Source organism: Sceloporus undulatus, chromosome 2 (assembly GCF_019175285.1).
Source record: "Sceloporus undulatus isolate JIND9_A2432 ecotype Alabama chromosome 2, SceUnd_v1.1, whole genome shotgun sequence".
Classification (NCBI taxonomy): Eukaryota; Metazoa; Chordata; class Lepidosauria; order Squamata; family Phrynosomatidae; genus Sceloporus; species Sceloporus undulatus.
The window spans coordinates 145,999,599-146,019,541 of record NC_056523.1 but is presented as its reverse complement, the minus strand read 5'-3'; the positions used below and the strand labels follow the sequence as shown (position 1 = coordinate 146,019,541).

Below are 19,943 nucleotides of genomic sequence, written 5' to 3'. Positions count from 1 at the left end.
ATATATATATATATATATATATATATATATATATATATATATATATATATGTATGTATGTTACAGGTAAGTTACCAGATAGTTCTTGATGCTTCAAGATGCCAACACTCTCCTTGAGCCTTCTAAAACACATGCAGCCCATAGCATTTGTGTCCTTTAAGCCTACCCCCCAAAAACAGCATCCTCTTCAGTATCATCCTCTTTTGTTTCCCTCAACAAGGCCTACTCAGTAACAAGTAAACAAAATTCTCACTTTACAAACCTTTTTCTAGGTCTCTTAAATGTAAAGAATTGTTTTGAGGATTAGACTCACCTTCGCTGTTCCAAGAGTTTACAAGAGTCAGATCTGGAGTTTGGTGGAAAAATAAGGAGCCACTTACCTTGGGAAACACAGTGTTATTGTACTACAGGGATGTTTTGGGGATTTTCCTCCCTGCCTGCAGTTTACTAGGCACCTGGATACCTAGTTCCGTACCATTTTCAAATGATAAAGCTAAGAAATTCAGCTATTGCAAAACCTGGGCTATCAGCTTTCACCCAACACACCATTTGTGGCTGCTAAAGCCATTCCTTGTGAAAGCCCATCCTTACATACAGATGTGTATGTATGGGTGTATTTTGTAGCTGTATAACGATTTGGTTCCCAAGAAGAACTAGTTTCAGGGAGTTTCCACAGAAAAAACTAACAGAAACCAAAAGCAACCATGGTTAGCAGTTATAGAATCTCCCAATACAGTTACTGCTTAATAGCATCTAGCTTATAAAGAACAATAGTAATTAAGTTTTGTTTTTCCTTCTGTCATCCAAGGCAACCATCATATAGAATGAGAGAGAGAGTTAGAGAGAGAGAGAGACCCTGCATGCCTTAGAGCTCAGTAATGTCTAAGATTAAAAAAGCCAACGCTGGTTGGAGATTCCTTAACAGTCACTGTGATCAGGTTAGCTGTCACATCTGTGACAAAGACATGTTCGATGAGGCTGCGAGTGGGCTTCCAGTCTTGGCTAGTTTGGATGGAGACAGTCATGTTCTGGCCTGCTCCAGGGAAAGAAGCAGAATCTCTGTCTGAATCAGAGCTAGTTTCCTCTTCTCCGGTGCTCATTTCTGACAGGGCTGAAGTCTTGTGGTTCTCTGCTGTAGAGCAGCCCTCTTTCACACAAGGGCCACTGCTTTTGGTTGTCACATCTTTCTCATCAATGGTTGTGCTCTGTGAGGCCTTCTCACTTTTGCGAGCATCTGTGTCCATTAACGGTGCCCCTGCACTGGCAGTATTTGGCCCACTGCCACCAGTCCCACTGCCCTTGACCACACCTATGCTTGTCGCTAGAGTGCTGCCTGCACTTTTGGCTGCAGCCCCGCAACTGTGTCGAGGAAGGCTGCTACCACCAGTGGAGTTTGGCCCATTTTTCACACTCTGTAGATTCAAAGCTTGGAGATTGAACTCCTGGTTGGAAGCTGGCTGGCTACCAGCAGGAACCTTGTTGCCATTGTGCAAATTCTGAGCACTGACCCCATACCCTGTTTTCTGTTCTCCCAGTGCACTGCTACCATTGGGCCTCTTAGTCACTTTGGATCCTTGCATGGTCAACTCCAGGTCCCCAGCCCCTTTCTGGTTTTTCAGTTTTAAATCCAGTCCCAGGCTACTCTTGCAGGACATGGCTGACTTGAGGGCCAACCTCCCCACTGCAGAGGCATCTGCTGAACTCTGGTTCTGTGACATCCTGCTCATGTAATGAACGATGGAGCTTTGCCAGCTGATGCCACAGCTTGGGCTTCCAAGGGAGGTGTTCTTCACAATATTAGAGAGATTGTCAGCAGAGGATGGTCCAGAACAAAACCCACCAAATGCCCCTTGGGCTTCCTTCATGTGGGATTTCAGCATAGCAATACCAGAACTCTGAGCATTGTGTTGCGGGGTCATCTTGCTCATCGTTTTCGGTCCTCCTCCCCGTCCAATTTCCTTTTGATTTGTTTTAAGTACCTTTGTTAGATTGACAGTCCTCTTGGCTACCTTCTGCTCTGGAGGCAGTGGTTTCCGCCCACGCTTCTTCCTCACAAGGTCCTTGTTCTCTGGTTTGGCCACTAGAATCTGAGCCTTCTTCTGAGGCACTGGGTGACTCTCTCTGCTCCGTTGACCTCTCTTTGTCTCAAGATCACTTTCATCATCTTCGTCAGAAGAGGAAGATGAGGAGGAGGTTGAAGATGAAGAGCTACTGGATTTACTCTTTGAAGGCATCTCTGGTTCCTTTAAACAAACAAACAAACAAAGAATGGGTGCAACATCTGTATTAACTTTTTCTTTAGTAGTATTGCCAGTAAACACTTTTCGGTGATGTTAAATTCTGCACTGTCTCTTTTCTGCCGCAAATTAACACTTGTGTTTTATGGATGACTACAGTGCAGTACAGACCTCTGAAAAAGGGAGGCCTGCCAGTGCCTGTTCTTCCTCCACAGGGAAGCTGCAGCCGCCAAACTGTGCGGCTTCCATGCAGAGGAAAAAGAACCCGTGAAAAGCGGGCTCTTTTCACCTTGTGCTGGCAGTGTACCGAGTGCGCCACTGGTGCACTCGGTATGTAAGTGCAGCCCCACTCAGACACTGCGCAGTGCTTACGTAACAATGGCAGCACCCATATATACAGCACGACACCATTGTTACACCCTTATCACGTGCAAGGGTTGTGAGGCGTCTGGGTGCTCTGCCCCCAGGCAACCCTAGCATATGACAAGGACATCACAGAAGGCCCATCTGTACCGGGCGCATATTACCTAAAGTAGGGCTGGACAACTCTACCAGATCCAGGGGTCAATTTTCTGCCCTGGAGCCCTCTGGGAGTTATATGGGCTGGCAAAAATTGAAATAACAAAACCTAACCAGAAATAACCATAAGTCTTGTTCTGGTTTGGAAAAGGGGGTTAAAAAAACTACCAAACAATAAGTGTATTTTAGAGGAATGCTCATGAAACCTAATTAAAAGGCAAATAACAGCTCTTGGGGCTTTCGGGGGGGGGGGCACAAACTCCCCTCCCCCCATGGATGGTGGTGGCATCAGGGAGGCATAAAAAGAGCCTTGGAAGGCTGCATGCAGTCATACTTTCCCGATTTCTGCTCTTAAGATTAGAATATGATATGTATGTAATGAACCTTTTAAACATTTGGTGGTTTTCAATAAGATTCATGCTGCAAACACTGATGATTTACTTTTCCCAAAGGTTTCTGAACAGAGACTAAACACCTTCACGTGACCAGACATATCCATCCACTATGGGATTAAAACCAGACTACACAAGAGATTCTGACTCATTGAGGCACATGAACCATGTATAAGCAGAAGCAAACATGCTCCCTGTAAATTATACCGCAAGCTCCCTGCAAATTATACCGCAATTTCCTCCTGTCTCCCAGAAATCACCATTACTTACCACATTTTTTCTAGGTCTGCCTCTGGGTCGCTTGCCTTTCTTCCGATTCTGCATCTCTTTCTCATGTTCTCTGAAAAGACAACAAACACATCCATTTCATATGTCATATGTTTTATTTTTCATTGTTGCACAATTCTGCAATAAACGTAGTGGCACACTTCTATACAAGTCTCTCACAGTTTGCCTGTGATCATATGCAAATAAAGACAAGCCAGTTTAATGCATGAGAAATGTGGGAGTTTGTCTATTTCTTAAATGAGTATTACCACTAAATACAGATGGCTGGTTCTATAGTATTCCTTGACTCTTTCCCCTCTACCCCAGTCTACCAGCTTGTTCTGTTGCTATTCAATAGAGACATTAGTTCTATTTACTCCTCTGTGCAATGCTGCCATATTTTCTCACTACTTCCTGCTTTTTTGTGTAGAGAAGCAGATGATTTTTTTGTGCTGTTTTGAACAGTTACTCATACTATACTGTTTTATATAGGTCAATGACAGCTTTGAAGTCAGTCTCAAGACAAAATTTTGGCTTTTTAAAAACATGAGTCTCAAGTAAAGAGTGCCATTTTAAATTGTCAATTTGTACATTTTGTACATGTATGTTCAAGTCAAATTGTGCAGCAAACAAAGAGGAGACAAGCTCTATGTGATAAAAAATGGGTTTCAGTCACTCTAGGCCTTCCTCAGGGAAGGCTTTATCTCTATGTTTCTGTATTTTGGGCCTGTATCTCTATGGTCCGGTATTTCGGAGAGTGTTCACAATGCCAGTGAATTCTTTTGAAGACCCCTGAGGAAGGCCTAGTGTGGCCAAAACGCATTGGGCTTTTTAAACACCAATTAACAGTTGACCATCTTTTAGCACGTGCTGATTGTCTCCTTTTTGTTTGCTGCTTGGCTACGTGCTTTCAGTTTCTTGCCTATACAAGTCAAATTGTGAACAGAGCCTGTGATGGATAGAACATCTCAAGAAAATATAAAAAACTAATAATGAGTATATGTCAAAATAGAATGACTTCTAATACATATCAGTTACATATTAAATCAGACACACACACCTCTACAATGCACACAATAATGTAGTTTCAACAACTGCAGTTTCTCATTGAAAAAGTATGCATGTAATGAAATATGTCATAACAAAACATACATGAAAAATGCAAAGTATCTCTTCCAAAGTTCATAAACAGCTTAAACCATGTGTTAAGAATCTAGTCATTTTCTCTATTCAGTCAAGTGACTGACCATGCAACTACAGAGGCAAATGATAAAAACCTTGTTATTTCTTATACACCAAATATTTTACAACACTCTAGAATTCAAGGCAGAGGGTAAAATTACATTACTCAACTGAAACATCAAGGTGGTATTTGCCTCCCTTCCATGGATTGGATTGGAGGGAGCAGTGCTCATTCCAGGAGCACTGCAATGAGTTCTGGCTGGATAGGCCAGTTTATGCTTTACATTCTAGACATAAATCAAACAAGTAAATCTGGTTCAAACCTATGTCAAAACTTATCACAAGGAAAATTCAGACTACAGCCTGAGCCAACTGCATAGACAAGCAACCTAGTGCCCTGCATGGATCAACCAGGCCTTTTGCCTATTCTCTATGTTGCCTAATAAGCCAGCCCTTCTGGGCATCCTCCAAAAATGCTTCAATGCCTCTCCTTCTCAATGCATTGCTTTGTCCTCAGCATCCCATTTGCTCTCTTCCACTATCAACTGACTGCGTCTTTCACTCTGGTAGCAGTGTTCATGCCATGTGTACATCCTGAGAGTATTGCTTCCTTTATGGTGCAGGTAAGTAGAGTGCAGAGGAAGAGGAGGGTTTCATCACCGCTTAACCTCAGCAAACTTCTTCTCCCACCCCATTCCACCCCAAGACTGACTGACGCTGTATCACAATGGGATGTTGAAGAGGAATCCCCATATACCATTTCCATATCAACAAAAAACAGTACACATGGAAATTCTAACACTTTTATTGAGCAACATGGGCTGAAGTAGATCCAGCCAAGGGCAAGACACCAGGACCTTGGGCTTCAGGCAGCTGGTGGAGAGTCAGCAAGGTAGCAGGTGTAGTGCTCCCGATGACACATATGACTTGTTATCTTTACCAATGACTTGTCATGGGGCATGCAAGGGTATATGAACCTGGCTCGAGCTAGTTGACCACCCCACGGAAAAAGAGCTGGAGCATCCCAGTCACTGCTACTAGTCAGGGCTTGGGCCTCCTTTCTGGTCTACATGAAATGGGACTTGATTTGACATCTGTTGCAAGAGCAGCCTGCAGACAGCAAGAGGAAACAAAACAAAGAGAAAGAAATGAGGAGTGGCCGGATGCACTGTGAGTGTTTGTACAACAGTGATATAGTGATATTCAGGCACTAGTGTTTGCATTCCAGCCCCCCAGCAGAAGGGGGGAAATTATAGTTGACAACATGAATATTCTTCTCCCTTGGGGCCTGTAGAGGTACACTGTGCTCATAGTGGTTGTTGATCTGCCCCCTGCCACTTACGGTGCAGGGGATGCTGACTGACTGTTTGGTCAGACATCACAGCTGCTAGAGAACATGGCCTGTGCCAATAGAAGACTTGCTTTTGTTTGGGAACAAAAGCCTCCTCTGCCAGTGGAGGTGGGGAAATTTGAAAGCAATGCAATTCAGACAAAATGCACAGCTTTTACATATGGCACAGTGAATGAGACACAGGAATCAACTGTAGCATTCATTCATTACAGCGTGTGTTTATCAATCCCTCAGCAACCCCTCACTTACCTATCCTGTCCTAGCACGCTGTGGGAGTTAACTAGAGCCAGTGATTCATAATTGGTGTCAGGAGTCCCACAGCACCTGTTAAAGTACTAGGCAGAAACGCATTAGAAATGTGCTCACATTCACACACACTTTGTGAAGACAGGTTGGTCTGTGCAAAGCTTTTTCTCTGAAAGGACTCTTGTTTTTCCATTTTTGAACCTTCATCTTAGTGCTCCATTTGTGAGCTCTAAGCACACACAGTTCAAAGCCAGGGAAATCTAGTCCACCGCAATACAACTTATATGAGTTATTGTTTTCATGCACATATATTATAAACTGATGGTAGTATTCTGCAACAGAATGGTAACTGTATCCTAAGCTCTGCTGTTTTGATGCAGGCAAGGCAATAATAAACACAGGACAGCTGCTTTTAAAAAAATCTCCCCTTTTTCCTACTTAATTCAATAGGATGACAATTTTCTGCACCAGGTCCAGGGCTGCAGTAAAGTTGTGCCACCGATGGGTTTGCAGCCTTGAACTGTATAGAATCCAACATCAATGTGTTCCCCCTCCACATCACCTACAACCTCATTCTTTTCAGCATTTCTGCAAGTGGATTTTCATTGGTAGAGTGTTCCACAGGCATGTTGGGAGTTCTTCAAGAAGCATTTCTCTTGATCCATAGGTATAGGCAGGGTTTCCACCAAATCTTGAAATCCCCCTGCAGCATAAATCCAGAACTCGATTGCACCATGAGTGACAATGCACTGCTGTATTCTGCTGGACTATCCATTCCTCAATCAAGGGTGTTCAATAATGTATCTTTGAAGTGATTATGACCACTACATCCTCCCACTAAAAACTGTAACTGTCTGGGGTGGAGAAAATGAGATTAATTTAAAAGTCTTCCTTCCCACCATAGCCGGACATCCAGAAATGAGCAGGCTTTTACCATCAAGTATCAATCTGAGAAAATTAATGAAAACATGTCCCTACTGTCTCTGAAGACAAATTCAATATCTGAATACTTTGGCTAGTATTACATATTCTGAACTTATCAAATATTTTGAATGCTACATATACATTGCGAACACTATGAGACATCATCACATGGTGAGAAACTATATAGTTTTGTGAAGATCTACAATTGGTCTTGTAATGGCAATTCAATGCTATGGAAAGGAAACACAGGGCCAGAACAGATCAGCCTAAAACGGTGTGGCGTTTAGATGCTGCAAGCCCCCAAGATGCCCAGAAGCTGCAATGAATGTTTACATGGGGCTGGCTTCAAGCCACTCCAGGGCATGACGGCTTTTTACTGGCCCAAATAAGAGCAGATCTCTTCTGCTCCTATTTGGACTGGCATTGGAGTGGATTGGTTTGGTCCCCACCACATGCTTAAGGTATGGGGTGGGCTTTATAATTAATAATAATAATAATAATAATAATAATAATTTGTTTTATTTATATACCGCTATTCCAAAGATCATAGCGGTGAACAGCAAGTAAGCTAATTTGCCCCCAACAGTCTGGGTACTCATTTTAGCGACCTCGGAAGGATGCAAGCCTGAGTCGAGCTTGGGCCCTTTTGCTGGTCTTGAACTCGCAACCTTGTGGTTTTGAGTGAATGGCTGCAGTACAGGCATTTAACCACTGCGCCACCAGGGCTCCATGGGTTAAACTGCTGTGTTTTGCAGTGGTTTTAAGCCATTTGGGGAATTCTAGTGGGCTTCAATAACACGAGGCCTCATGACACCTTCCCCACTCCTACTATAAAGTTGGCATTCCCACATCAAAGAGCACACAGTCACTTTGAGGTCTTTCTTAAATAATGTGCACAAACCCAGTGATGCTACAGGTGTTAAGAAGTAGCCACAAAGCAGCAGTGTCCAACTACTGTAACTGCAAAAATGGTGACATCCAGGGGAACATACTTTCCCCTTCCATCTTGGGTACCATGCTTGTGAAAACAGCTATGCAGGAAACACCTCAATTTGTTTACATGTTTGGCACAGGACAGCAAGACACCAAACATATCAGATCTTAAAAGAGACCTGTCTATTTTTTGCCAGTTCCATTGGGGACATCCCTCTTATGCCAGCCTTCCTTTAGCTTTCAACTACTTTCCTAATACTTCCTAATGCAGTGCTTGTTTTTTGTTGTTATTAAAGAGTATCCTGAATTCATAGAATTTGACAGTTAACATCTCTGCAAGCTTTCATGACCAGTTATGGCCATTTAGGTGATTAGATGGGCAAAGTTGCCAGCAGCTGCTTGCATAAGGACAGATAAGAGAGGGAACTTCCTGACCTTATCATTAAAGACAATTCAGACTCCAGTTTACCACTGCCCAGCACCAAAGATGTAACCCAAGTCCATACATTTATAGCCACAAAGGAACCACTGAAGCACATGGGAGCCACGGAGCCAAACAGTAAGACATAGCTCACTCCCGCACCTTTAACACCACACAGGAGACCCTGATGGTTCCATTCAATAAACTCTGACAATTGCTCATTACTGCTGATAAGGACAAATTGTCAATGTTTGGATCTACTTTAGAGTTTGTTCTCTGGTTTTAGGCTCTCAGCTCTGGCTACAGCTATTGCTTGTGATCTGCACACAGGCAACTGGCTAACCACTATGGAAAACAGGATGTTGGATTTGGCAAACCTTTGGCCTTCCTTCAGCACCACTGTTCCATGTACTTAGTATGATTGAAAAGCCAAAGCAGAGCATAAGCATCAAAACCATAGATTTGTCTGCCTGAGAGATACTTTGAACCACTCAGAAAGGAACTATTTTTTAAAATAATCAACACAAATTGTTTTCAGTATTTTCTTAAAATCAATAGAAAGTGTATATAGTGTTTTGCCAGAAATCTCATCATTTTAGGTCCTCAGACAGAGTACTCTCCTAAGAAAAATTACTTTCGCTGACAAATATGATTGACCTATAAGAGTTATTGTTCCCACTCTTACAAAATAAACAGCCACAAGAAGCAACTCTGAGGCATTTGGGAAGAAATAGCCAGTACATCCATTTCACTTTTCAGAACACTGATTCCACAAGGCAGTAGGTCCCATTAGCAGCAGCATACTCATTCATAACCTACTTGTTTAACAGATTTTACTCCTGACTCTGTTCCCTTGCTGCTTACATGTGAATGCTGTTAATGCAACATGAAGAGTGGCATACACTGTAGTTAATACATGCAATGCAGGGTGAGGAAGAGGAAGGCAGAAAATTAAGCATTTTTAAGAACACCCCACACCCAGTTTTACATCTGCATCTACTAAACCAACCAGTCTTATAAGTCTGGCTAAAGAGTATAATTCTGGGGCAAGAATTAATACATAATTCTGCATCCATAATCCAGCCAAGGTTTCCCCATGGAGCCCTCCTCCCCTTCCCCAGTAAGCAATGTTGGCAGCCTACTCACTTCTTCTGGAAGGCCAGGAGAAGCCTGGGATCAAGAATGTTCTCTTCTGGTTCCCAGCTGTTGTGCCTAGAAAAGAGTAACAGGTATATTGCAAGCACAGCCTAGTCCCTTAAAGCAAGCTGTTAAATGTCCCCTATACTCTACTCTGAGACAAAGCATGTTCATGTTCACAGAGATGCAACATGTCAGTGGAAAGAAACACCGTTTCACCACAGATGGCTGTTGGAGAGGTCCAGGACAGCAATGCTGGCATATTCAAAGTGAGAGTCGCCTTCTTCCTCAGAGGGAATTCAAAAGGCTGATTAGTAAAGTGGAATCTTAGAACCGGGGGTCATAAAAGGGCCTTGGCCAGCGGAGATGCAATTCGCTTAATGGAAAAAGCCATGGGAGGAGAGGAGAAAAAGGAGCGCTGGCTTTTTTTTTTTGGGGGGGGGGGGGTGTCCTCAGATGGCTAATGGATAACTTGAGAACACATGTGTGAGGAGCGCATGGGGCTAACCAAGGGAGTAAGATGAGAAGGCAAGCGAGGGAAGGAGAGGGCCAGGGAAAGAAAGTCTGCTTTGCAGGAGCAGCTGGTGGGGGGGAGCAGAGGAGGGGCCCTCCCTTTGGGCTGACAGCCCTCCCTCTTTCCCCTGCAAGCAACATGCATCCATTGGGAGCTCAGGTTTCAGAAGGGCATCCAGAGACAACGAGGGAAGGAGGCCCTCTGGTGACCCCCCCCCCGAAGTGCCAAACGGGGCAGGAGAAGGAGAAAGGAGCCAAGGCCCAAGCAAGCAAGGCATGGAGGGGGGGAAGGGAAAGGGGGGACAGAGAAGCCGAGGCCCAAGCAAGCCATGGGGGGGGGGGAGGAGGAGGAAAAGAGGGAGTTCCTATGAGGAGGGAGGGGGAGAGAGAGAGAGGCACGAGTTTTGGTAAACAAAAGAAACTCCGAGGGAGGAAACGCTGCCCCCAGCCCCCCTCCCTCCCTCCCTCCTTCCTTCCTGGATGGGAAATCTCACGTTTTTAAAAAACAAAACAAGCCAGCCGCCAAGGAACTTGCCAGCGCCTCCGAGGTGGCCTCAAGGGGGAAGGAGGCAGCCCCCAGCCCCAGGGCCTGCGAGGGGTCCAGCGCCCACGCCCCGCCCAGGGAGCCCCTCAGCCCTCATTGACCGGACTCACTTGGAAGACCAGCCCCTCCACTTCACCAGATACTCCAGCTTGCCCTGCGGAGGAAAGAAAGAGAGAGGGGCTGGTTAGCGAGGGGAGAGGCGAGGGCCCCCTGCCCCCCCGCCCCCCTTGGCTCTGCTGCTGCCGCCCACCTTGCGGAGCCGCTTGCTGAGGATGCACTCGGCGGCGAAGACCTGCTCTCCCACACTGCTCAGCTCCTCCATTGCTGAGCCTCCTCTTCCTCCTCCTCCTCCTCCAGCGTTGTGCCTCCGCAAGGCAAGAGCAGGGGGTCTCGCCCCTCCGTCCTCTCCTCCTTCACTGGGGATGAGGAGAGGGCTACAGAGAGAGGAAGGAAGGAGAGCCTGGGCGCGCGCGCCCTCCTGTCTGCTGCTCCTCCTTTTCCCGGGGCTCTTCTCTTCTGGCTCAGTCGCGACCCTCCGGCGGCGCACACAATGCCTGGCGCGCGCTCTCGCAGCCGGACTCCTCCTCCTCCTCCCCCAAATTCCCCGCCAGCCAATCAGGAGGCGGGAAGGCGGAGCCAGTCCTCCACGGCTTCCCCAGGCTGCCTGCTGCTGCTGCTGCTATTGTCTCCCGCCTGGCCTCCTCCTCGGCTTCTCTGGCGGAGTGTGGCCGCCCTGCAAGCCTCCTTTGCCAGGGACCAGTCCCCCCGCCTTCTGGGCTCCCCAGTGTCCTTCTCCTCCTCCTCCTCCTCCTCCTCCTCCGCCGTTTTATAGTTTATTACCAAGATATTTGATACTTAAACATTTTTTAATATTTAACCTTTATAAATACGAAATGTTATTTTTATCTTGGCTTTGATTTGCTCCCCTCCTCCTCCTCCTCCTCCTCCTCCACTTCTCCTCCTCCTTCTTTCCTTTCCTTTCGAGGAGGTTACCACAAACTGCGGTCCCCCAAATGAATCCCACAGCATTAAGGCGTGGCTGTCAAAGCGGATTATTTCTGCAGCGTGGATGCAGCCTTGCTCACTCCCTTCCTGCTTCGAGTGGGTCTTGAGGGGAGCGGAGCTGGGTTCTGGACCAGGGAGGGCATCCCCCCACTACCCAGGACTCTGCTCTTCTGAGTAAGGTCGGCATTGAAAGTCTTTGCACATTCGCTGAACACCAGCAACAACCTCCCTGAATGACGAAAAAGGCTCTAGACTGTTTTGCAGTGGTGGTTCCCAAACTTTGGCTCTCCAGCTACTTTGGACTCCAACTCCCAGAATCCCCAGCCAGCTTGGCTAACAATTTTTAATTAAATTAAAAGGTTTTAATTCTATGGATAGCTTAGTTATATTTTTAATAGTGATAGAATACAAATACATAGCCATGTTTGTCTGTAGAGCCAGTACGTAGAGAGATCGTGTGGCACCTTTGAGACTCGCTGAAAGAAAGAGGTTGGCAGCAGGAGCTTTCCTAGACTTCGGCCTCCTTCCTCAGATGCACCTCAGATACATATATGCATATTATACACATGTGAGGAAGTAGACTGAAGCCTAGGAAAGCTCCTGCTGCCAACCTCTTTCTTTCACGAGTCTCAAAGGTGCCACAAGATCTCTCTACATTAGGAATTCTGGGAGGAGAAATCAAAAACATTTGGAAGACCAAAGTTTGGGAATGGCTGCTTTAGAGTCAGCGTGATGCAGTGGTTTCCCAGGGTTCTGTTCCAGCTCAGCCATGGAAACCCACTGGGAGACCTCAGGCAAGTCACACTCTCTCAGCCTCCTCAGGGGAAGGCAAAGGCAAACCTCCTCTGAACAAACCTTGCCAAGAAAACCCCATGAGAGGTTCGCCTTAGGGGCACCAGAAGTCAGAAACATCTTGAAGCCACACAACAACAACAAGAAAATGTCTAAAACACACGCACACACAGACCAGTAACCCATTGGTATCTGAAGTAGCCTAGTGCTGTGAGCCATGCCCAGAAAAATACTCTGGATCAGACCTCATTCAGGCTGTATCCACACTGGAGAAATAACCCAGTTTGCCACCGCTTTAACTGCCCTGGCTCAAGGCTATGGAATTCTGGGAGTTGGAATTTGTTGTGGGCCCAGAGCAGGGGTTATTTCTCCAGTGTGGATGCAGCCTCAGTTAAGCTTTCCAGATGATCTTAGGGCACTTAGGACCTCTCTCTTACTCACCTGCCTCCCCAGAGGTAAGAGTACTTCTCCCTCTCTCACAAAGCTTTTCAGACCTTCTAACAAGTGGTCTATAAATGCAGAGGACATGACCGTCCAGTCTTTGAGGAGTAGTTGCCCTTTGTGTAGTTTCATAGCTTCCCTTCTCCCATCAGCTGTCCATTAGTTCCACCACTTTAACAGTAAAGGGACATTTTCTAAGGGCAACTGTTCGGTGCTTTCTTTGGATAGACAATTCAGGCTTTGTGCATCCTTTCTTTTTTTAAAAAAATAAACATATAGTGATTTATTCCCAAACATTCCTATTCCCCAGAACAGAATGGATGTTCAAACAACACCATAATTTGATAAAGTCTCTTGAGTTAAAACAGTGGTTCTTATTATGGTTTTAAAGCTAGTAATGTCCTGGGAGTCCACAGCAATAAAAGGTATTTAAAGGGGGTCCCTGGTAAAGAAGAGGTTAGGTTAAAAGATTAGCCACAGTGGTAAACTGCTTAGAGACTGCTTTGGTGGTATGAAGTGCTATATAAAGGAAGCTGCTATTGCTAGAGCCATTACACATTTTCTCTAGCAGAAGGGGAGGAGGTAGATTTACAAGACGTTTGTAAATTACAATCAGCTGCAAATTAGGTTTTAGTCTGAGGTCCAAAACACACTGCAGAAATAATCCAGTTTGAAACCGCTTTAACAGCCCTGGTTCAATGCTAGGGAATTCTGGGAACTGTAGTTTTGGCGAGACATTTAGCCTTCTCTGTCAGAGAGCTCTGGTACCACAACAAACTATCATTCCCAGGATTCCATAGCACTGAGCTAGGGCAGTTAAAGTGGTCTCAAACTGGATTATTTCTGCAATGTGTTTTGGACCCCAGAGATATGTCCGACCTACAATAATGACTAGGGCTAACTTCCAGATAAATGCATGTGGTCTTGCTACCTTAATTGTGGCCCTTTTGAACATTTATTTTTATTATTAATTGTTTTATTAAGTTTTACCTTTAAACTGGGCCAGTTAGAGAGCCAGCATGGCATAGTGGTTTGAGCGTTGAACAATGTCTCTGAAGATAAGGGTTCATGGAAACCCACTGGGTGACCTTGGGCAAGCCACATTCTCTCAGCCTCAAAGGAAGACAAGGGCAAACCCTCCTCTGAACAAATCCTACCAAAAAACCCCACTATAATAGAGTCGCCATATGTTGGAAATGATTTGAAGGCACACAAAAACAACCATAAGGCAGGCTGTTGGTCTGAACCAACATGGCTTTTGTTATGTTCCTCAACTAATTTCCACCCCACGTCCTCTAATTCTAAGCCCAGTGGGAAGAGAAAGGACCAGCTGCATGGAGGTGATTTTTTAAAAAATTACAATTTCAAGCAGCAATTCTTAAAGACGAAACATGCCATGGGAGAACTGTCAAAGAGTGCAAAAATAATATTACATTTAGGAATAATGCAATGATTTCACAAAGAAAATATATATATAATTAAACCCAAACACCACATGACAAAATTATTATTACATGCAAAGAATATACCATGCTAAATAGGCTACAATTCTAATTAATTTGGTTAGCCTGTCAAAGTTTACCAAATAAATACAATATGAAACAAACTTTATTAAAACTTCAAATGAAATATGTATATCATGTAGGCCTCTGGCAAACAAAATTAGCAACAATTTGTACGGTTATTTCCACTACATTCCCACCACCCTGGTCTAACAATATGCAGCTCTTAGAATAATTGAATCATAGAGTTGGAAGAGTCCTCAAGGGTCATCCAGTCCAACCCCATTCTGCCATGCAGGAAATCACGATCAAAGCACCCCTGACAGATGGCCATCCAACTTGTGTTTAAAAACCTCCAAAGAACGAGACCCCCCTACTCTCCAAGGCAGCATGCTCCTCTGTCAAACAGCTCTTACCATGAGAAAGTTCTTCCTAATGTTAAGTGGAATCTCTTTTCCTGTACCTTGAATCCATTGCTTCATATCTCAGTCCCTGGGGCAGCAGAAAACAAGCTGGATCCATCCTCAATATGACATCCCTTCAAATAACTAAACATGGTTATCATGTTGCAGGCTCACATGAAAGTTTTTGGATGTTTCCTAAAGCAAAGAAAGAACCATCTTTTTCATATTAGTTCTCCATTATCTGTGTTTTAAAATATAAAATATACAGGACAAATGTAGCACGTCAGTGAGAAGAAAGAATGGGGGAAGTTATGGCTTTTAGGAAGGTATTGTGTTCTCTTTCCAACTGTGAGGAGGGGAAGACTTGAGCGAAGAGTGACAAGCTAAAGGTGGGTCTCATTATGGACTTCTTACTAGATTTATGTGAGCAGGGCAATCAGTATGGAATGACCCAAGTCAACACCTGGTGGCTCTGATAATCTGGTGATGGGAGCTCAGAAGGCTAAGTGAGGGTCAAATGTGATGACTGACCCAGATTTCCTCTCTCTAGTCCAGAAGGAACCTCCAGCCTTGAGGGGGTCTGCACAATATCCTTGATCCCCCATCCCCTCAAAAGGATTGCTCCGCTATGCAGCTCATGTTGTTCATGGGGGGGGGGCATTGTAAAGGGGGGGGGGGGGGCGGTAACTGCTGATATTAGTCTGAAATCCTAATGCAGATCCCTCAATGGAGAATGCTAGTGGGGCAGGTGGTAATTTTCTTACATAGGAGTGGTGCTGGTCATACAGGGTGAGACCTGTAAACTCATCACAGCCTAAATCCAGTTGCTAGTTCCAACTAGAATAAGCCCATTTATCAACTATTAAATAGTAAGTCAACATCTATGTTAAATCCCATTGATTCATCTGAAGAACTGTCAGAGCCAGGAGCAGCTCCCTGTATGAAGACATTCTCTGTTTGTAGATCTATCCAGTCCCTGTTGTGTTGAAAGATTAACAAGAAGACATAGGCCCTTATCAGATGAGTCTTGAACTGGGGGACTTCAGCACTGGGCGGTTCGAAACATTATTTCGCTCAATACGATCTACCATCATTCGAATGCCCCAATCCGAACGACGTGAATGCGCGAGATGCCGAACTGAATGCGTAGGATCCTCTTTTTGGAGCGTGTTGGCCAGTGCGCTGAAAGGGGATGGCGATATCCTGGATTGGGGCTCTGTTCGATCGCTGCGAATGGGTCGGGTGTGACTACCCAGTCCTGAATTCCATCGCAAGACCCCCAATTCCAATTTTTACTTCCGGTGGGTCTTTCCTCTTGCCAGTTCCAAGGGAGCGGGGGGGGGGGGGCGGCCCAAACCGCGGCTTTTTTTTTTCTTGTGCCGCATGAGAGGTGCGCAGCTGCGCAGCTACAACGCGCTAAGCAGCGGCGGCTCCCTTCTGCCCAGGGCTTGGAGCCAGCCTAGGCTGCATCCAAGCAGGAAGAGGCGCGGGGGGCCGCTGGAATCGCGGTTCCAGCAGCCTCCTCCTCCTCCTCCGGCTTGGAAGCCAGCCTAGGCTGCATCCCAAGCAGGAAGAGGCGCGGGGGCCGCTGGAACGCGGTTCCAGCAGCCTCCTCCTCCTCCTCCTCCCGGCTTGGGAGCCAGCCTAGGCTGCCTCTCAAGCCGGGAGGAGGAAGAGGAGGCCGTTGGAACGGCGGCGATCGCTGCGATTCTAGCGGCCCCGCACCTGTTCCCTGCCTGGGATGCAGCCCAGGCTGGCTCCCAAGCCCTGGGCAGAAGGGAGCCGCCACTGCTTAGCGCTGTAGCTGCGCAGCTGCGCACCTCCATGCGGCAAAAGAAAAAAAGCGCGGTTTGGGCCGCCTGTGAGGAAGCTGCCTCTCTTTTATCCCGCCATACTCACACACACCACACACACACACACACCACACACCACACGTAGAACCGGGCATTGCTAATTTGTTGCAAGGGAAGGTCATGGAACATTAAAACAAGCAGGAAGTAGAGAGGCACAGTAACGGGCACATGTATCGCGATTGTAATGTGCATGAGCTGGCTCTCCAGCTGTTTACCGGCGGTCATGACGGGACCTCCCTTTCACCCCGGAAGCGTTTAAGGCGCAACCCATGCGGGCACCACTGAGCATGTGCGAGGCGGCCGATACGAATCGCCCAATCCTCATGTGAGCGCCGGTGTGACTATACATTCTGCACTGATACACTTCGCGCGAATGCGTATTGGCCAATTTGAATCCTGCCAATTCGTAGGGGCTCCCAGGTATGATCGTATGAGCGAAATAACGTAATTCGAACCGCCAGTGCTGAAGTCCCCCAGTTCAAGACTCATCTGATAAGGGCCATAGAGATGAAGAGCAGGAGAGGTCTTGCAATTGCCCTTCAAATGGAAGACTGTTCTCCATAATAGGACATGTGGCAACTCTTTTCCTAAAACTGCATTGTAATCAAATATTTTAAACAATAAATTTACAAAAATAACAGAGTAAGAATCTTCAAAAACTTTTTGAAAAATGAAAGCTGTAAAAATCAAACTATTCACTGACCAAGAAAAAAAAGCCTAGGTGTTCACAACAAACAAAATCTTAGCTTGGTGCCTGAACCCTAACAGTGCATCCTAGCTGAGTCTCCTTGGAGAAGTTGTTCCATAAATGGGTGCCATGACCAAAAGGTCCTCCTGCAGCACCTCTGAAGATGGGGTTGTTTTGATGCAGGCTTTTCGATGCAGATTTTCATTCTTGGGCAGATTGATATGGAAGGAAGGAGTCTTCCTGTTTGCCAAATTGAGCTAATGAGGAGCATGCTCACTTGTCGCAAGCTTGGCAAGAGAACAAGCAAGAAGTGATCTATCCATTGACTTGTAGCCCCTAAGATGAGCTTCCAACAGCCTCCAAAGCTTTGTGAGAGGCTATGCATAAAAGTATTCCCCCTGGCCTTTGAAGGGAGAAAACCAATCTACAGCAGCTGCCCCATCTCATTTGCTGGGCCCCCAGGAGGGAACAGGATGAAAAGGGATATGGATTCTGCTAAGTAGATGGAGAAGGGAAATGCTTGTCTCAGATAGCAAAGGGACAGGATGACATGCTTCTGTTAAGAAGCATCATCACTCCACCTCCAGTAATGTATATTTGGAGCCTAGTTATTTAAAAATATAATGCATATTATGTTGCTTCTATGGCACACAACACAACACATTCCAAGGATTTCTAGCATACCTGAGTGAGAGTATAAAATCCTGTGCTGCCAGATGAGTCAGGATTTTTTTTTTTTAAAGAAATGGAAAGGAAATCCTCAAAGCTCTTGTTGCTGAGCAAAGACACATTCCTCTTGTTGGGCTGGGAAGTTCAGTTGATCTCTCTTAACTCTTCCCTAACTCTGGAAGACCTTTAGTCGGAAGGTAAACTAGTTGCTCAGACAAAGTCAGAAGGTAAACTAGGAAAGCGTGTGACTTAACTCAACAAAATACCACAGCATGAATACATGGTCCACTAATCACATCCCTCATTCTATTGAGAGGTTTCAGTTGAGTAAAATCAAAATGATAGGTAACTGGAAAAGGGGCATGTGTGTGATAGTCACCTTGTTCTTCTGGAAATTAATACATTATTCAAACTGACATGGCTTATGTAGTGTTCCTTGGCTACTCACTAAACATTGTGTTTCTAAAGAACAGTCTTAACCAGAAGTCTATTCTGATGCTAGTCCCTCTGATTATTATGAGACTTCCTCCCAGGCAGGCAAACATACATATCTGCTTGTCTGAGAGGACGTCCCATAATGAGGAGCATGCTCACTTGTCCTGATAAGATATATCTTGTTGTGGTCTTATACATAACTCTTGTTAAAACAGTCAAATAGTTTCCACTATTTTGTACTAATTTTAATTAAAACCATTTTAGTTGGGGCCTAAATACCCTGCAAGCACCAGATCCTGTCTGATCTAGGAAGCAAAATAGGGTCTGCCCTGGTTAGTACTGGGATGAGAGAACACCAACAAGTACTAGCTGCTGTAGGCTATATTTCCTAGGAAGAAACTGGCAAAACCACCTCGGAGTAGTCTTTACCTAGGAAAACCCTATGAAATTAACGAGTTTGTCAGAAATCAACAGGTTGGAATATGGAATACTTCATATCAGAACTCTTGCCAAACACTATTTGTGCCCTTTAGCAGCCTGGTAACTGACTATACATTTATTTATTTGCTTGTTTTATGTATTTATTTAATGACTTATCACCTTACTTTTAAGAGTGATTATTAGGGAATTATTCAGAGAATTATCAGGATGTGTTATCATAATGATAAGGCCGAATATGCGCGCACACACACATAGTAAGGAGGAGTGGGATAAAGACACACCAGACAGTGGGATCAGGAAGAACTGGTATTAAAATCAGTGAATCAGAAACAGGGATGGGAATTGTCTTGTATAAAACTGCAACTGTATGAGATTATCTTGTTAAAACAGTCCAATAGTTTCCGCAAGTACTTAAAATCCCAGCATTCCTCACCATTGGCTGTGCTGGTTAGAACTGCTGAAAGTTGCAGTTCAAAAACATCTGGAGGGACATACAAATCTCATCTCTGTTGTAAAAGGCCTGGGAATTAAAAAATATATATTCGCTTGCTGAAAAATATATATCAGATGGTGCCAGGCTAGTGGTGGGGGGACCAGCATATTCAGCTATACCCGAGGGTGGCAGGCTGGCTTACAGGGAAGAAGTAAAGCAACATAGCGGACACAGTTTGCTGCAGCTTCCCAATCCCTAGCATTTGCCTCCTGATGCAACTGCCTCATTCTACCTTTATTGGACACATCCCCTTCACCTTTGATCACAGTGGAACATGGAAAAAGACTGCTGAGGTAGACCTTTATATGTGGGCAGGGTCATGTCAGAGAAGGTGAACCTTAAAATTAAATACCTAGTTCTCAAGTCTTTATGGACGATAAAGTTTTTTCTGGATAGTGGATTGCAATAAGTATAAATGCCAGTGAGTGTTCCATACTCCACGCTGCTCAGTATTCTGTAAGGAGAGAGCACTGCTCTATTCTTGAAGGCATTATAGAACAGTCCCAGGTCTTAAAGCTTTTTTTGGGCCAGTCAGAATATGAGAATCTGGACCAA

The 19,943-nt window shown here is 45.2% G+C and overlaps 1 protein-coding gene across 4 annotated transcripts; it reads right to left on the bottom strand.

Annotated features, from left to right (window-relative positions):
• Window positions 1–34: 34 nt before the first annotated feature.
• On the bottom strand, window positions 35–11,451 carry CBX2 (chromobox 2). Of its 4 annotated transcripts, XM_042452823.1 has the most exons (7): window positions 10,916–10,928; window positions 10,776–10,819; window positions 9,618–9,683; window positions 6,197–6,282; window positions 5,574–5,706; window positions 3,418–3,487; window positions 35–2,242 (listed from the first exon to the last, which is right to left on the bottom strand). In XM_042452823.1, the coding sequence occupies exons 6-7, from the start codon at window positions 3,469–3,471 to the stop codon at window positions 872–874; spliced, it is 1,425 nt and encodes a 474-aa protein (XP_042308757.1). In that variant the 5' UTR covers window positions 3,472–3,487; window positions 5,574–5,706; window positions 6,197–6,282; window positions 9,618–9,683; window positions 10,776–10,819; window positions 10,916–10,928; the 3' UTR covers window positions 35–871. The 4 variants fall into 4 exon arrangements, with proteins under 4 accessions (XP_042308757.1, XP_042308756.1, XP_042308759.1 ...); XM_042452822.1 differs by lacking the exon at window positions 6,197–6,282 and having other exon boundaries at window positions 10,916–10,943; XM_042452825.1 differs by lacking the exon at window positions 5,574–5,706.
• Between the last annotated feature and the right edge of the window lie 8,492 nt (window positions 11,452–19,943).

Bases quoted from the DNA above. Each gene is read 5' to 3' on its own strand.
- CBX2 (XM_042452821.1), bottom strand. From the start codon at position 10,987: ATGGAGGAGCTGAGCAGTGTGGGAGAGCAGGTCTTCGCCGCCGAGTGC. The intron at 9,684-10,775 runs GTGAGTCCGGTC...ACTCTTTTCTAG, and splicing joins TGGAGGGGCTGGTCTTCCAA to GCACAACAGCTGGGAACCAG. The intron at 2,243-3,417 runs GTAAGTAATGGT...GTTTGTTTAAAG, and splicing joins GCAGACCTAGAAAAAATGTG to GAACCAGAGATGCCTTCAAA.